An 18625-nucleotide genomic window follows, 5' to 3' on the forward strand; every position below is an offset into this window, starting at 1 on the left:
ACAGAACAATCTTGCATTAGCAGTTGGACAGGACAGATTACCTAAGAGCTCATTTCTCACCCAATTGCTGTGTCACACAAAACCTTTCTGAAATGCAGGGTACAGTTCTAGGTAGCCTCCTACTTCCTTCCACAGTCTCTCAGTTCTGATATCTTTCATCCTTCCATCTAAATATATAGCTTATCTCCCTGCCTGGAGGTGGCCTGCTCTACTCTTAGCTTGTAGGTTTGTATTTCAGAAGACTGTAAAATCAGTGCTAAGCCATAGTCTCTAACATCCTTTATCTCTCTTCTTTGCTTCTGCCTTTCCTTCAGGTCACCCTGATGTAGAGCAACCTTGTAAACCCAGTGTCAGGACTTGGAGTCCCAACTCAGGGGTCCACCAGCACACAGTACCGCCAGTCTGTCCCGAGCCCCAGGGTTGCTATCTGGAGCTGGAGTTCCGCTATCCCTTGATCCCAGAGTCCCTCACAGTCTGGGTGACATTTGTCTCCACGGATTGGGACTCCAGCGGAGCAGTGAATGACATCAAGCTGCTGACCATCGGCGGGAAGAACATCTCTCTGGGGCCCCAGAACGTCTTCTGCGACATCCCTCTGACCATCAAGCTGAATGCCAAACAGGTGGACGAGGAAGTGTACGGCATCCAGATCTACACCTTAGATGAGCACCTGGAGATTGATGCGGCCATGCTGAGCTCCATCCCGCGAAGCCTGCTGTGTACAGACTGCAGACCCATCCAGTACAAGGTGATCCGGGACCCTCCCTTCCAGACTGGTTCTCCATTTGTCATCTCAAACCTCAGCAGGAGATTCGTGGACACGTAAGTATCTCTAGTCAGAAGGATGGACACATGGTTTTGGAAACGTCTCTCCCCATAAAATTACACTGGAATGGCAGGGTTCTGAAATACTTAGAGAGGCTGACTCTCCTCAAGAGAGGGCACTCTCAGGGTATATGTCTGGAACTGGAGGTACCAAAATCACATGAGACAGCCGGACCTCGTGGGCTTTCCAGCCTAGATTTGCAGGCACAAGAAGTTCAGATATTTTTTTTACCGCACAGACTACCAAATACTTATCCAAATTCTGAACTTTATGAGAGAATCCATGAGAGGGTTTTGGGACTCGCATAGCGACACTCAGAAGAATATCTTTTGTAAGAAATATGTGTGTTGTGGTGGGAAATCATTTGGAGTGCTCTTATTGGGAACACCCAAAGCTGAGGTTGGCAGGTGGGTGGGAGAGAGAGAAGTGCATATATTTGTTTACATTTTTAATGAATTTATTTCAGCTACATTTGCATCCCTCTTATAATCACTTTCTGCAGTTGAGTTTTGTTAGCACAAAAGTTTGCAGATTTGAATGGGACTTACATGAAACGTGCCTTTTGCAAGTTCTCTGTGCACAGGTGAATTTCACACTGGGTTTTAGCCTAAAGCCTGATTAGAAGGGTTATGCTTATCCAATCAGGGAACATAAACATTACCATGTGACTTTTATTAGGCCAATCAGCTATGCACAACTTAAACCAAAGGAAAAGTAAAATAGTGTAATAACTTCAAAGTAATTCATGCTCTGTTCACAGACATTCCACAAACAGAAAAAAGCAAAACTGTTTAATAAAAGTATTCTTTAGTAATTATTCACTCACCTTTAGCAACACAATGAAGCCCTTTTGAAAATTAACATCAGATAAAAGGAACAAAGCTGCTAAGGAAAGCACATGCTAATTTTAAAAAAATATAATCTTACTACTAATAGCTAATAGCAAGGAAAACTACATTGTTACAGCTTTCTAAAGAGTTTTAAAATATAATAAAACAGAATAATTAACAATCCAGTAATTATAAGATACTGCCACTTTGGCAGCCCAACTGTACAACTGAGAGAATGCAAATAGTCTCTGAGTGCATGAGAATCCAGGTTAATTATTAAAACCAAAAAATGTACATCATTGGGGCTCCTCAGATGCTTAAAGTTTAGCATGCGCTAAAGTATTTTCCTGAACTGGTGCTTTAATTTGCAATATTACTGGCACTTACAGTAAATAAGGCCATTGGCCTTTTGGAAATATGGGAAATTGTGAATTTTCCCATGGTTTTTGCTGCAAAAGCATCTTTGCCTGAAAACTGGCCCATTCTTGTTGGAAAAAAGGACTGATTTTGCTTGAAACATATGCATTCCTTAGCACAAGTTCCATGAAATGGGCCGAATTCTGAGTTCATAATGAAACGTGGAGGAAAAAACCTTTGAATTCTGAGCACTGTTCTATCAAACTTTGTTCTGAATATTTTTCAGACCTCTATCTGATAGTCCTCTTAACTGGTTTTGAGAGAAGGAGGATGGTCTTGTGATTAGAGCACTGTCCAGGGATTCAGGACACCTAAGGTTCAACTCCCAGCTCTGCTCCAGGTTCTTTTGTGACCTTGGACAAGTCATGGGGGATAAAACTTTCAAAAGTATCTAACTGACTTAGGAGCCTAAGTCCTGTTTTTAAAAGTGGCTTAGACTCCTAAGTGCCACAGAAAGTCAATGTGTCTTAGTCTCTTAAGTTCACGAGTCCCTTTTGAAAATGGGGCTTAGGCTCCTGTGTCACTTAGAGCCTTTTGACAATTTTACCCATGGGCTCTTTGTGCCTCCCTGTCTGTAAAATGGGGATAAGAACACTGCTCTATCTCCTGGGTGGGCAGTGGATAATAGCTCAGGTACTATAGTGATGAGGACCAAATAGATCCCTAGGTAGATTGTGTAAGTGCACAATCTGATTGGTTCTTTCTTTTGTCATATGGCCGAATCCTTTGTATTCTCAGTTAGGAGCTAGATTGAGGCAGGATAAGCTTGCCATCATCAGTCTGGGCAGAGTATTTTTTACTCACCAAGCAGAAAGGAGAGGGCTGCTGGCGGCCCCTCACCAAGGCACCCATGAAAGAGAAGCTAGAATATGTCCCTACGTAAACACGTACATAAAATATTGCTTTGAAATATCTCTCAGCCCAGATTCTCTTCTGCCTGTGTGTTTGACTCTGTATACGTGGAACTCAGCATCCCGCTACCAGCTGACAGTGCAGCCCATCTGTCTCTCTGTAAACCCCAGCCCAGTTACCCCTCCTCATTGTTTTTGCATGTTTCCAGATTGACTAGAGTGGCATCCACACATGTATATAAAAATATTGTGGAGGAAGTTGCACATCTCTTCCCCTGTCTCCTCTGACCTTGGTCTCTGTTTTCTCTTTTCTTCCTAAAGAAAATATTTGCTTGTTCTGTTTTCTCTGAGGAGGATCTTTTCCCCAGGTGTGGCAGTGATGAAAGGAAAATTAATTTCTCATACCCTCTTCCTGCTGGTGAAGAGAACACCCCCTAAGCTGAAAGAGGAGACAGTCTTAATGGATGGCTCTTGCCTAGTCAGCATTAGGTGCTCTTACAGGAGAGAGAAAATAGCTAGAGTAAGGCAAACCTTTTATTAAGGAACACAGACCCATCCCAACCCTGCCTGCTCTCAGGTTGAATTAGAATCTCAGCTCTCAAGCAGGCTGAGATCAGGGAACATTTCAAAAGGATGGGGCTGAGATCTGAATGGCCCCTTCATCCCTGCAGATTATAGAGTAACCAGGCAAATCTCAATAGCTTCAGAAGACTTTGAATGTCCAGGTTTTCTTGAATCCATTAAATAAAGGGAAACTCATCAGCTATGAACTGACATAAACCAAAAATAGGGGGGGAAATAAATAAATAAAATAGTCAAACCAGCTGCAGTGTGAAAATGCTGAGTTCTTTACAGCTCTAGGAATAAGTAGAGAGGGGACTTGCCTGCAAAGTTCAGATCTGAGCGCACATTCAGATCCAAAGTTCCCCAATACTCCTGGGGGTTCAGGCTGATGACTAGAAATAATTAGGGATGGTCAAACCAGTTAACACAAAACCTTTTGAACCCAGCTGTAGCCTGGTATGCTGACCTAGTTAGAGCTGCCATGTAATCAGTAGCTCAACATTTGTTCTGGAGCAAAAACCCTTGAATTTTTAGGGAGAGTTTATAAAGTAAAGAAAGCCTGGGATGGGAAGCTTCCTCCAAGATGTCGAGAACCTGGGTAGATGTCACTCACAAAAGACTTGTCCTGTTTCATAGCCACAGCAGTCTCCACTTGTCACCCCCTTTTCATGAGTGCAGCCTTTTTATCAGGAACAAATGTTGGCGAAGAGAAGCCATCATAGAGCCGGCTCTCCCTGTGAAATGGTGGCAATGGGCAGCGTACAGACAGAGGTGATCTGTTCAAAGTTCTAATTTGTACTATAGCTGTACAGTGCGTGCTGGAACTCTGGGGAGACTGAGCTGTCGTTGAAGAGTCCACAGCTGGGTTGTATTGTTCCTGTGAATTCCTATACACACTAAAATCCTGAGATCTTGGTCCTCCCGCCATGGGGCATGCGTAACTCCCATTGAAGTCAGTGGCACTTGGCTCCATGGGGAAGAAATTCAGACCCTCACCAAAGATCCCACAGTAAAATTGGGACATGAGTCCACAGGGGATATAACAGGGTTTTCACAGGGTCCCTAGAAACCTAGGCTCCTGCCTTTATGTCTGTATGTGGCAGTTATGTAAACTGGTTCTGAGCCAACCATTCAGGTTACAGAACAGAGAGTTTAGCTATATCCTTAGCTACATGGCAGGTCATTCATGAAACATGTTTACTGTTTTTTATCAACCAGTCTGTTAGGGTTTAGATACAAATGTAAGGCTTGTAGCTGGCTCTGCAGGAGTGCCCAGGATAGGGAGAGGGTGTATGTGGCTTTGGCTCCTGTTATTTGCTTTAAATGGTAAGAGGCCGTGTAGATGTGGCATGGTTTGTATGTGGTAGCAAAAAAAAAACAAAAAAACACCAAAGCAAAAACCCTCTTGATTCTTCACTCTTCTATACCAGTTTGACACTGGTGAAACTCCATTGACTTCAGTGGGGCTTTACTGGTGTAGAACTGAAGTGACGCAAGGGAGAGAATCAGACCCCCAAGCTTCATCACAGCCTTACTTGTCTCCTGCCTGTGACACCCATCCCCACGATTTTGGATGGAGAAATCATTTGTATTGTGGGTCTAGGGTTACATTTTGCGGCAAGCTAGAGACTGTTAACCACCTAGACACGGACCAAATGTGCTTGAAGCTTTTTCTCTTTTGGCCAAGTCTTGGAATCTCCCTTCGTCAGTTGTCATTCAGTCCTCAAGCAAAAGTTTCAGTAAAGCCAACTACTGAATAAGGACTTCAGCATTTAGGGCCCGATCCAAAGCTTATTGAAGGTAACAGTCAATGGACGTGGAGCAGGCCATTAGCCAATGATACAGTTGAAAATAATGTGAAGAAAAAAAAGTATGATTCAACTAATCAGAAGACAGCATACAGATGACTTGAGCAAGAGAGATATTGTTGGTCCAAATTGCACATTGACAAACCAGGACTCTTGAATCCCATCTGTTGCTTGTGTATTCTTGTTAAGAAGCCTGAGGCTAGTCATGGGGAACTGTACAAATTGTTAGTAAAACTTCTGAGGCTTGGAGGCTGGTTTAAGTTTGCTTCCAGAGGTGTCATAGAACACTTGAAAGTAAGCAGCTCCAGATTCCTCTCCAGCATGAATGAGACTGCTAGTCCAAGACAAAGGACTCTGGCTGAAGTAGAGATGCTCAAGCACTGGTAAGATCACTGCCACCAGGCCCTGGGGGGGAATTATTTTCTCACCACCACACCTCTAACATACATCTTAGACTGGGCAGGGAGGATGACTAATTCTATTCACACATTCCAGGTATGAATATGTACCATTGCTCACCCACACACAGCACACCAAGTGCCTGGCAGAGAAAAACCAAAAAGAGAAAATCCACTTTTTTTTTCCTTTCTACTATTCTCCTTAATATTCCTTTTGGAGTGTTTCCTTCACATATGCAATGCTACTAAAAGCTAAAGTGTATGTTGCCATTGTTTACAACCTCCAATAGTGTGCTAGATACTTTACAGAAGAAGTAAACCAGGTCCTTGCGTCAAAGAGCATACAATCAAATGGTCGAGGCTAATATTGCTGCTGTTGCTAGGGATTATACATCTCCATTTAGCTGATCAGAGCTGGCAGCTGGCAGCCCCATTCTTTTCTTTTCTTTTCTTTTCTTTTCTTTTCTTTTCTTTTCTTATTAGTTTAGTACTGGTTTAAAAATGCCAGGTTATTTTTGCAAGAGAATGAAATCTGCTTCCCACCACCTACAGAATAGGCATTGCAAGCTTCCCCTGTACCACCCCCTGCCAAAGTGTTCTAGTCCTGACCTGGAGAAGCAAGAGGGCATGTTCGTTCTCCACTCACTAGGCAGTTTTCCTGTTAAATCTGCACAAAGGTGCATTAGCACCAGCTGTGGTGATGGGTCATGATTATTAGTTGTTGTGGTTACTTACGTAACACCGTAGCTTCGTGTGGCACTTGACAAAACACACAGCTCCAGAGTCTCTGTGCTGGCTGAGCTGCATTTGATGTAAGATTAGGAATGAGAGAGCAAAGGTGGGCTTATGCCTTAGCAGCTGATCCTGAGACAGGGCCGAGACCGTTTTTGGCCCCAGATTCAACTTAGGGTATGTCTACACTGCAGCTAGGAAGTGTAATTCCCAGCGTGGGTAGAAATACGTGTGCTAGCACACCAAAAATAGCCATGTAGTTAGGATGGCACTAGCAGCAGGTCAGGCTAGCTGCCTGAATACATACCTAAGATCTGTCATGGGAATGTACGCAGGTGCCTAGCCTGAACGGATATTTTCCACGTGCTAGCTCAAGCAGAGCTAGCATGAGTACATCTGCCTCAGCTGGGAATTACACCTCCAGCTCTGGTGTAAACCTTACCTTAGAGGAGCTTCAGAGTTGCTGTAAGTTACTCACAGCTGTCTGTGCCTCATGGGGTGGTTCCAACCACGGAGAATAGGTAGAATGCAGAAGCACTCTGACCATGACTATTTCCTCCCTAGAGATACTTGCTTCTCCAGGGGCTGGGAGTAGTGATGGAGAGTTGCCACTATGCAAAGAAAATCCTCAGGAGGCATGTTAAGATGGATTTGCAGCCCTATGCCCTGCCAGAGCCGTACAAAGAGGCTATAGAGGGGCCAAGGATGTGGCCCACTATTGAGCTGTAGACAGATAGCCAATAGAACGTGAACTGATACCACCAACTCAAGCCATATTGGCAACCAAGCAAACATTAGTTGAAGATGACTGATTGCAGTCACTACCAGCCATGGTTGCGTTTGAACTGGCAACCTGGCAAGAGGGTTTTTAGCTGCAAGGTGATATGAAGGTTAAATGGGACCTTTCCCATTAGGCAAAATAATTTATTGCAGGTGAAACAGTCTCAGAGCTGCAGTGAATTAGGCTGTACATTACTCATGGATAATTACTATTAGCTGATGTTTCCCTTCTTATGTACCTATTATTTGGGCTTCTAAATAAGGCAAGAAGCCCCAGGAATCTCCCAGGAGTAACAAATGCATGTTCTTTGCTTGATTGAGGAAAGAAATATTGGACAGGCATGTGTTATGCAACAATTTAAAAATAACTCCTTTGTAAAACGTGGACTGAGCCTTGAATACCACAAGAGAGGCAGAAATGTGTTACCTGCTTTTTTATCAGCAGCATCAGCTAGTCTAGTTTTCGCTATTACTTTTGTAACTATTGGCCTAATCAGTTGCTGGGCGCGTAGTTTTATATCTTTAATATCTTTTGCTGTGGGATTAAAATACCAAAATTTGATAAGTTCATGGAGGATAGGTCCATCAGTGGCTGTTAGCCAAGATGGTCAGGGATGGAAACCCAAGCTCTGGGTATTCCTAAATCTTTGACTGCCAGAAGCTGGGACTGAACAACAGAAGATGAATTACTTGATAAATTGCCCTGTTCTGCTCATTCCCTCTGAAGCATCTGGCATTGGCCATTGTTAGAAGACAGGATACTGGGTTAGATGGGCCATTGGTCTGACCCAGTATGGACATTCCTATATTCTTAAGCTTCTGTTAAAGTTGGAACTCAGAGTCAAATCAAATGGGGATTGAAAACAGAGCTAGACTGGCATTGCAATACTGCTCTTCCCTTAGTACCCCATTTGGATAGGACACTGATGGGCACGATAGAAACCCTTTTAGGCATATAATGGCTTACAAATATTCTGAACAAAGAGAGGGGCCTATGTCAACCTCTCAGGCTTGATCCTGTTCATTGTGACCAAGGCTTTTAAAAGTGACTACTCAGGGGTTGGGTTTTTTTTAAGGGGGTGGGGAGCAACCTGAAACACCTAATAGGGACTTGGTTATCAGGGAGATAGTGCTCAGCACTTTTGAAAACCAGGCCTCTTTAGGGTGTCTCAAGATGGGCATCCAAAATCATTAGTCATTACTGAAAATCTTGGCCTCTGAAGGTAAATACAATGAACTGGATCATTTGTTCACAGTGCTTGTTTTTAAGTATGACCAGTTGCAAATGTAATGACAAAAGAAGAAGTTAGCTCATGCTGGGACTTTAGCTGGGTAGAGAGAGGCCAGTGGATATAGGTTCCATCTGGTTATTAAACCACTGAAGAACCACAAGTGATCTCCTAGTAGGATTTGTCATAATTTGAAGTGGATTAAGCCAAGGCACAGAGCCCCTACAGAGGGAATCGTGACAGAATATTCCTTTGGAATAGACACATCATCTCCCTGTGTAAATGATAAGTACAGATACATTGTACACATGAGAGCATCCACATATATCAGCCCTATGCTATTTGGAAGCAGTATCCTCCGAGGAGGGGCTCTGGACTCTGTGATTTTTTGGTGCCGCTCCCCTAAGAAGAAGAGAAGTTCAGGATAGTAAAGAGGTGGCTTAGCTGAGAAAAGAGGAACCTCAAAACCTCTATGTGCACCCAGGTCTTGATCCAAAACCCACTGAAAATCAATGGACAGTCTCCCCTTTGGATCAGTCCCCTAGAGTATCAGCTTTCATGGCTCTTTTTCTGCACACTGAGTGTTTTACATCTCTTCAGGATTACACAGAAACATTAGAGTATTACATTCTGAAAATGAGGTCTTGGCTCAGGATTGTTGAAAGGAAATCCTAGAGGTCACGTCTAGATTCAAAGACACTGCCTTGCTAATGACCTCAGCCCTGGAGGGACCTTCCTCCCAGGGACACGCTCAGTGGTGCAGGACTGAACTTGCTGATGCTGGATCTTAAAACCAACTGAACTTCAAAACCAATCTGCAGCTGAACCATCTGTATGCTGAATCCTGCCTGGAAGAGCCTACAGACAACTCACAGGGTCCCCATCATTTCTGTTAAGAGCCTTTTTCAATTTAAATTAATAGGGTCTGAATCAGGTGTTTCCCAGGTAGCGTAGTTGTCAAAATCAAGTTAAAACAGATGCTGACCCCACTGGTAGCAGTCTTGTCAGTGGAATGCTTTGTGCATGGGTAAGAAATGGAAACATCATTAAACGTGTGAGTAATAAAATGCTGGCCACCCATGCTGGCCTTAATATCTCAAAATTATGGATCAAGGCTAAGGTTCAGCAGTGACTGTTGCTGATGATGACCCTTCCGATCTCCAACCTGCCTCCCGGTTGGTTTGCTCCCATCTCAAACTGACACACTGTAGTTGGGTAGCTGATTATTTGCCAGATCCCCAGCTGGTTTATACCAACTGAAGATGCATCCTGATACATTTTAGCTTCCAGAGTCCTTGGTGCTGGGTCAACTCCTAACAAACCTCTCTCTCTGAAAATGCTGAGACAGAACTTCACAGGAGCCTTTTCTAATTGAGAAGCTCTCATACCTCAAATGAACATCACCTGAAACCATGCTCAGGAAATGAACAAAACAGATTTCCCCCCTCCCTGCTTTTTTAATAACCAACAGGTGCTGAGCCCCTTAACCTATATACGTCCATAAAACTGCCTCTCGGGTACAAACTCCCATCTAAGACTGTGGACCTCTAACAGTTACTTTATCCTGGAATTTGTAACTTGATCCCATTAAGAAGCTTCAGAAGGAGCTTGTCATCCTTCTAAAGAAAAAATCTTATTTTGTTTAACCAAGAAACTTAAAAATTGTCCATCAGTGTTAAAAAGTTTGTTTTCAAACACAAACAAGAAATATCTTTGCGACCTTGGCTGCAAACTTTGTTTTTTATTAAATTTGCTACTGTGTTTTCAATTGGTACCAGGGCAAATATTTGTATGATTATATCAAAGTCTGCTGGAGTTAATCAGTTGCATATATATGTTTGCTACTTTAAAACGTCATGCTTTTGCATGAAGGAAGAAAATGATCTATTTAAAGGAAAATTTTTCAGTAGTATAATGTCCAAGTTATCTGCTAGAAAAATACATGGGGCTCAATTTTCAGAGTTAGGTTGCTATATTAACGTGTGCGTTACTGCATTTTGACCACTCAGAACAGCATCAGTTACCTATTATGGGAACCTATGTGCTGATCTGAGCACCAAGTATAGAATGGACATTTTAACCTAGGTTGGAAATTGAACTCGTTGTCTCATACTCTTTTTTTGTTACACCAGTGTAAATCTGGAGTAAGGTTACTGACATAAGTGGAGTCACTCCAGATTGATGCCAGTGTAATTGACAGTAGAAACTGTACCATAGGTGTGTATTTTTAATCTTGTATTCACGGGTGTCATTGTTGCCAGTGGTATACAAAAGCACGTTACGTGCAAATACCTGTTTCTAATTTATTTGATCATTGCTTTATCATTAATACCTGGGACATCATAGATGAGATGTGTAGGCTCCCTAGCATTGTGGAAGTGGGTAAGATGTTGATATTGATGTGGTACTAGAACTAGCTTGCCAAGACAGAGTTAGAAAAGAGTTGGCTGAGGGCCTGGTCTAGTTTCTGTTGAACTCAATGGAAAGGTCAGACTCTGGGTTGCTAGAACCACTTGGTAATACAAAATATGCTACACAAAGCACTCAGCTGAGATGAAAACTTGAGGTATACTTGTTATTTCCTCCGGCTATGGTTAATACCAACTGCTGAGCTGATGAGCAGGACATGTGCATCTCTTATATACTGCATGGAAAACCACTGTCCATGTCAAATGGGCAAACAAGTTAGAATCCAAGGGCCAGATCCATAGCTGGCAGAAATGGGCAGAGTGCTGTAGACTTCAATGGAGTTATGACACTTTATGCCAGCTGGGGATCTGGATCCAAACTTTGATTAATGGAGTTCAGAGCAAGGTGCCCAGGAATAGAATAAAAGGCAAATGGATTAGACTAATTAATGTCTATCAGGTTAGACAAAAATCCACTTGAAGTTTGTTTGTATATCCACTTGTGTGGGGTCTGAGGGGAGTGTCAGCCAAATCGAACTCTGCCTGTGTAAGTGTGACCATGGGAGGGGAGATTGGAACACAGTCTTTGGAGACAGGAGGTATGACCGGTAAAGATATAACATTTCCATGTCCAAAAGGTCCGAGTTGATCAGGCAGTTTGCTGGGGAAGACTTTGAAGTTCTTAGCCATTTGGAAGGAATGGTGCAGAGAAACAATCAGGCTGGGGAATGGAATAAGTGAGGACTCTTTTTTTGAAATGGCAACTACCTAAATTTCAGAAGTGGCATATGGTTCTGCACAAACTGCCTTTGATGCATAAACCTCACACGTTGTGCAAGCCGGTAGGAGATGAGGTAGCTAGTAGGGCTTGGCAGGACTTTCCCCAAAGATTCAGGGCTGGTGCAGTTGGGTACTTTGGTATTTGCAAACGTCTGCCCATGTTCGTGAATGGTTTATACACATCAGTTGAGGATGATCAGGTTGCAAACAACCCCTAGTCCTCCTCCCACTGCTCTTCCAAGAGGTGTCCCACGGACTCTGGGACCCTCTCCAGCCAACATATGTTTGCTGTATTGAGGGTCCTGTGTGGCCTGTCTATCCCTCCTGAGTTCCCCCGAGACCTCGGAGGGGTGTGTGTGTGTGTGTGTGACTGTTCTGCTCCCTAAACTGGTTCATTGCAGGAGTGAGGATGAAAGATGCTTTACATGGTTTTGGCTTCCTCCAGTACTTTTTCCAGTACTTTTTCCCCCAGTAGTTTTTAGGGTGGGGAAGCAGTCTGTACCCCTCCATCTCTCCTTCCTGCTCCCTATTCTCACTTCCAAACTGGCTTTCTGTGGAACACAGCACCCCATAACCCCTAGGGTAATTACTAAGGAGACCCATCTGGTTCCATAGCAAGTGCATGCTGCGCATTATAGGTTGGGGACAGGAAAGGCAGTGTGGATAGGGCACTTAGCTGGGACTCAGGAGACAGGATTCTATGCCTCATTTTGCCACTGAGCTGCTCTGTGACCTTGGGCATGTCACCTCACATCTCGGTGCCTCTGTTTCCCAACCTAACCTTTGTGTCTCTTGTCTATTTCAATTATAAACTCTCCCAGGCAGGGACTGTTTTTCGCTACGTGTCTGTGCAGCACCCAGCAGAACTGGGCCCTGGTCTTTGCTGGGGCCTCTAGGTGCTACTGTAATAATAATGTTACTACTAATAATAAATAAATAATAAGGCTACTCCTGGGCAAATCTCAGCCCAAACTTAGTCAGTATTCATCCTTGCCACTTTGTGAAACTCTCCATCTGTTCAGGTTTAATTTGAGTTTCAGGCAGAGGGACAGGGTAAAATCCATCCTGGCATCTCCAGCCTTTGCTCCAGAGGGAACACAGCCCAGGGCCTGTCAGGTTTATTTAATCCCGCCACTAATTTGTTTTGTTCTCCCTGGTGAACAGTAAAAGCCCGAGGACGGCACGTAAGCCCAATCCTCCCGTCAGGTCCTAGCCTATCTTCGTAGAGAGAGAAGAATCTCAGCGGCAGCCTCCTGGGTGATCGTTTCTTCTAAATCAACTTTGTGCCAAAGAGACAGGTGGGAGGATTGTTTTGAGGCCCTTGCATCTGCCATGTCGCTTGGCTTATGCAAACAGCAAAAGATCTGACGGCAGCTGAAATAATAGACAAGTGCAAGAACTCGAGATTTTTGACGTCCTTCTCTTGTTTACAAAATTCCACACATCCCCTCCCAGCTTCAAAATCAGACAGGAATTCTCTTCATTGTCTTCTACCATCACTCTCATGCCATTTTTATTTAAAAGAGAGATAGAGAGAGATTACGGAAGAGGGGAAAGCAGCTCTGTTTGTACAGTCAATAACAAGTGTGATCAATATGTCCTAAAGTGACCCTCTCCCCTGGGGCATCTGTTATAGGAAGAGCTTTTGTAAGTACCGTAGGCTATGGGAACATGAAAAGCTACAGTGGCACTTCCTAGGTGCTCTTCCTCTTGCAGTGGAAGTAAAGTCTAACAACCCTAGCTTCAAGCAGATTCGAAGAAAGGGTGGGGCAGCTCTCAGTAATCCAGGAGCACGCTTGACCACAGAAAAAGAGGTAGTTGATTCTCAACTACTTTACTGACCCTCATTTCTTGCCCTGAGCTCAGGACCAATCCCACAGAGCATCATCTCTGAGCTACAGAGCTCCCTCAGCTCCCATTAACTTAAATAAGGCCTCTTATTTTGGTGCCTAAATATGGGTTTGAAATAGCATGTGAACTTGGGCAAAGCACTTCTCTCTGTGTCGCTGTTTTTCCTCTCATCACCTTGTCTTTCTTGCCTATTTAGAAGGTCAGCTCTTTGGGAGAGGGACTCCCTCCCCCTGTGGGTCTACACCGTGCCTGGCACAATGGTACCTGTATCCCAATTGGAGCTATTACTGTAGTATAGGTAACAAATAACAATTACATTAATCAAGAGGAGCAGTGAAGACTTATCTAAGTTCTCCTGCCAACATACCTCAAGGGAAGAAGGAATTTAGTCTCTATGGGTCAGATGTTTAGAGGTATCTAGGTGCTTAACTCCCATTAAATCTCGCCCTATCTCCATTCCGATTTGTGACCAGATACCTACTCCCATGGAAGCCAATGGGGAAAACTGCGGTTGGTTTCAGTCAGTCAGGATCAGGCCTCTTGTGGCCAGTTGTGAAAGCTCTTGTGGCACTTGGACCACTAGGAGCTGATTGAGACCCCCCATCCCATCTTGTTTCAGCCTGAACATGGCTAACTCACTAGTGTAACATGCACAGTGGGGACTTCAGGACCATTGACCAAAGCAGGGGATGGGCATAACAAATATGAACATAGCAGGAATTTCAAAATGGCGGGAAATGGGTTCCTTGCCTGGACTCAGGTTTTCATTATGTAGGACAGCCACATTGTAGAGCTAATTAAAATGGCAAAATACTGGGCAGCTCTATGACTGTGGAGAACTGAGGTGGAATAAGGCAAGATCTTCAGCTCCTCAGGATTCAGGTTTGTGACCATGGTTGGCCCACCCTCAAGCAGTTGGTCCAAGGTATAGCAGCCAGAGAAAGTCAAGGCCACAGCTGGTAGCTGCCATCTGGCTTCTTGCTTTGCTGGACTAGGCTTCATCACTAAGGAAGAAAACCAAGGGCAAAGGTGCTGGAGAAAGCAAGGATTCAGCTGGGACATGTGGAAGGAGGGGCTGGTTCTGGAGAGGAGGGCTGAAGGAGAGAGTCTGTTCAGAGAACAAAGTCTTTGGGGGAGCAGGACCCAAACTTTTGGTGGACAACATCCCCATTTAGGAACAAATAGAGGCTGGGCCTTCTTGGGAACACTTAAGGTGTTGAGGATACAGAGATTTCCTTCACCCCTCCCATGCACCCTTGCTGGAGGCAGCCATAATTTGGCTGCAGGTACTCAAGACATTTGCGTGCAGTGGCTCTCCACCTTCTCCTTACATGATAGGAGCACCTGGCTAGCCTTCCTTGCAGCATTCATTATTTTATGGAAATCATGCTCTCTAGGGGCAGAAGCTGGGATGGTCTCTAAGAAGATGTTCAATTTCATGACAAAGGGGGAACTTTATAATTAAAAATCTATCTATCTATCTATCTATCTATCTATCTATCACTTATGCTACTAAAAACACACTGGCCCTTGCAGTGGGAAGAAAGGGTGCAGGGAGCTGCTTTCCCCCAGTATACCAAACAGGAGACATCTAGAAAGGAGCTGATTTCACTTGCAGAGTAGGAGGGGCAGCTCGTTTGGCCAAAGGTGCCGAGTACCCTAACAGGGGCATACCCAGGCATGCCTAGGGTGCAACCCTAGCTCCTGCACATCTGCAAGCATTCAGGGAGTGTGCGCTGCAACTCTAAAATCCACAGTCCGTTATGTCTAGGGCTCTACCAAATTCATGGCCATTAAAAACACGTCATGGGCGTGAAATCTGGTCTTCCCCCATGAAATCTGGACTTTTGTGTGCTTTTTCCCTACACTATACAGATTTCATGGGGAAGATCTGCATTTCTCAAAATGGGGGTCCTGACCCAAAAAGGAATTGTGGGCTGGTGGCAAGGTTATTGTAGGGGAGGGTTGCGGTACTGCTACCCTTACTTCTGTGCTGCCTACAGAGCTGGGCAGCTGGAGAGCTGCGGCTGCTGGCCAGGAGCCCAGCTCTGAAGGCAGAGCTGCAGCCAGCAGCAGTGCAGAAGTAAGGGTGGCATAGTTAGCAGAGCACAGGCAGAATTATCCTTCATCGTTTACATCTGCAAAATGCACCCACATTTTTGTACCCACAAAACCGTGCCACCCTTACTTCTGCACTGCTGCTGGCTGCAGCTCTGCCTTCAGAGCTGGGCTCCCGGCCAGCAGCCGCAGCTCTCCAGCTGCCCAGCTCTGTAGGCAGCACAGAAGTAAGGGTAGCCGTACCGCAACCCTCCCCTACAATAACCTTGTCACCAGCCCACAATTCCTTTTTGAGTCAGGACCCCTACAATTACGACACCATGAAATTTCAGATTTAAATAGCTGAAATTGTGAAATTTACCATTTTTAAAATCCTATGACCGTGAAATGGACCAAAATGGACTGTGAATTTGATAGGGCCCTACTTATCTCACCACTACTTGGGGAGGGAGCTCTGCCCCAGCATCCGGGTGGTACTGTGGAGCCCTTTGAATGTTATAGGAACACTGGCTGAAACCAAAACAGGAAACATGGCTGACAAGGTCACTTCTGAGAGACACAGGGGGAAAAAAAAACCTCAGCTGCCCACCCTCCCCAATAGAAAGAGAAAAAGAAATAGAAGACCCCGATATCTCAATCTCCAAATATCTCCCTTGCTGCTGGAGAGAGGAAAAGCAGCCCTTGTGGTATTTCACATGGCGTATTCTAATTCCTCCTCTAAACCGAGGAATTGAGTCAATGCTTTTCAGTAATAGTGCCTCCCCCTGAGCGGAAGCCAGAGTGATCAATACCCTTTACTCAGTTCTGGAAAAGGTCATTAAAAGACCATAGGTATAAATTTGAAAGAGCAGTTGCTCGTATCCTTAATATTAAAGATGCTCTTCAGCTTCAACTCCTTAAGTACCATCATGTGAAACAGCCATGCATCAGAACCGATTGACAGAGGAGTGGAAAGTGTGCATTATCATTATTACTGTCCCATCGGGTAGGTACGAAGGCAGATGGAAAAATACATGGTCAAAATCTTGCTTATATCAGTGCCCCCCAAAAAGCTTGTCTTGTTGACAACTCCAGATACACAAACTCTAATATCCACTTGAGTGCTCATTAATGTACCTGACACATGGAAGAAATGCAATGGCATTTCTCGTTCATTCTTTTGTTAATCTATCTGTTTTTCTATGTGTACACTGTGCTTATCACCATGGCTTTGCATATTACTGCCTGACGTACTAGGTGTATCCACTTTAAAACACTCATGTTTCTCTCCAAGTTTGGCACTCTAAAGGAATGCCAGAGCATTAAGTAACCACACACAGCTTGTGACAAACAGCAGTGGATGAGTTAATGTAACTTAAGTCCCAAGTGGGAGATTCTGAAAGGCCACTTTTGGTAAGCCAAACTGAGTAGGCGATTTGCCATTAATTGCAAAGCATTTGGCATGGTTAGTGCTGCAAACCCTAAGTCACGTGAGCTTAAAACGCCAGATCTACACTTTAAAACGTATATCGGCATAGCAATGTCAGTCGGGGAGTGAAAACACACACCCCTATCAACATTGTTATGCCAACAAAAAACCTCAGTGTAGACGCAGCTATGCCACAGAAGAGGGCTTCTGTCAGCATAGCTAATGTCGTTCAGGGCGGTGGTGTTCTTACGCTGGCAGAAATACTCCTCCTCTTGGTGTATGCTGCATCTACACTAAGGGGCTGTGCAGTCTCCATAGTGTAGACATAGTCTTAGAGTTTGTAGCCCAGGTGTTGCTCCACCTCAGGAACATCTGTAACCAGCGTCTACCTGTTGCATCCAATTGGAAGGGTCACTTGGAGCTGCCCACTCTCCCATTTCCCATCCTCTGTGGGTCACTCTAATCTAGCCTTCCTTTAATTGGAAGTGCTCAATCTACCTTAGACCACAGAGGTATCTGACAGACTGAATTTTCTTCTCTGTGTTGGATTATTAAGGTAGGGAGGCTTCTTAAGTTTGCTAGCAGTAGTATGCGCAGAAGAACCTTCTGAAAGGGCCGGAGCGATGGAAATCAGGAAGAAGATTGGTTTTGTGGTTAAGGCACAGTGCTGGGCACTTGAAGACCTGTGTTCAGTTCCTGGTTTAGCCTCCATTTTCCTCTGTGGCCTTAGGCAAACTGCTTAGTCTTTCTGTGCCTGAGGAGTGGTTATATATTTCCTAGTCCTCCACAGTTAGCAAAGAGGTCCAGGAAGTGTTTCAGTAGAGAAATGTCCTTTCTGCCTCCATCCCTATAGCTGAACTGTAAGAATCACTTGCTGTGATGGGAGCCATCTGTTGTCGGATCACGTGGGTAGCAGATTGCAGTTGGAAAACTCTCCCACCTCATTGTGTAACTGGTGGCTGGATTAAGCCAAAGCACACTGGGACAAACCAACCCAGCAGTCATTCTTCCCTGACATACACAGAACACTCTCCCTGTATTAACTCGTGCATTCAGTCCTTGACCACATAATTATGCACACTCAGTCCTTCCTCCATATGAAGTTTCCTTTCCAGTCTTCCAGGTCATATTCACGCACAAACCCAGTCCTCTGCAGCCCATTAACTCATAAACATAATCCTCACCCCATGCTTAATGTAGTGCCAGTCCCTCTGTTATGACGCTCTAGGACCAATTTCCCATCCCATAGTTAAACAAACATGAACTTTGTAACTCATTGTTTTCCTATGGAATTTCTATTATAGCAAAATTTTCCTTTGCTGAATGTATTTTCAGTTTGCTTACCCATGCGAATGTGCGCACACAGAGAAGATACATACACACATTGGCTGCACTTTGCTCTCAGCTGTATGTGCAGTCAACTATCAGCAGGAATTGCATGTGTGCCCAAGAGCAGAACCTGTGTGAACCGTTTCTGGGGAGGTTCAAGCTCACAAAGAGTGGCACATTCACTTTTCTGAAGTGACTCTGTGGTTATTACAGCTGCCTGAACTGTTAGCTCACAGATGATTTTGTGCCTTTCTTGGTTAGCAGAGCACAGGCAGAATTATCCGTAATCATTTACATCCACAAAATGCACCCACATTTTTGTACCCACAAAATCAGATGTAGGGGCAAATCTGGGG

At 44.4% G+C, this 18625-nt stretch overlaps 1 protein-coding gene across 2 annotated transcripts in view; it reads left to right on the forward strand.

Moving 5' to 3' along the window:
• PAPPA (pappalysin 1) overlaps positions 1 to 18625 on the forward strand; it is a 229397-nt gene that overhangs the window by 99573 nt on the left and 111199 nt on the right. For both annotated transcript variants that reach the window (XM_074973627.1, XM_074973626.1), the window contains one exon: positions 315 to 822. In XM_074973627.1, the coding sequence (XP_074829728.1) occupies positions 315 to 822 (508 nt within the window). The remainder of the gene's footprint in view (positions 1 to 314; positions 823 to 18625) is intronic.

The sequence above is a fragment of the Natator depressus genome, chromosome 16 (assembly GCF_965152275.1).
Source record: "Natator depressus isolate rNatDep1 chromosome 16, rNatDep2.hap1, whole genome shotgun sequence".
NCBI classification, from domain to species: Eukaryota; Metazoa; Chordata; order Testudines; family Cheloniidae; genus Natator; species Natator depressus.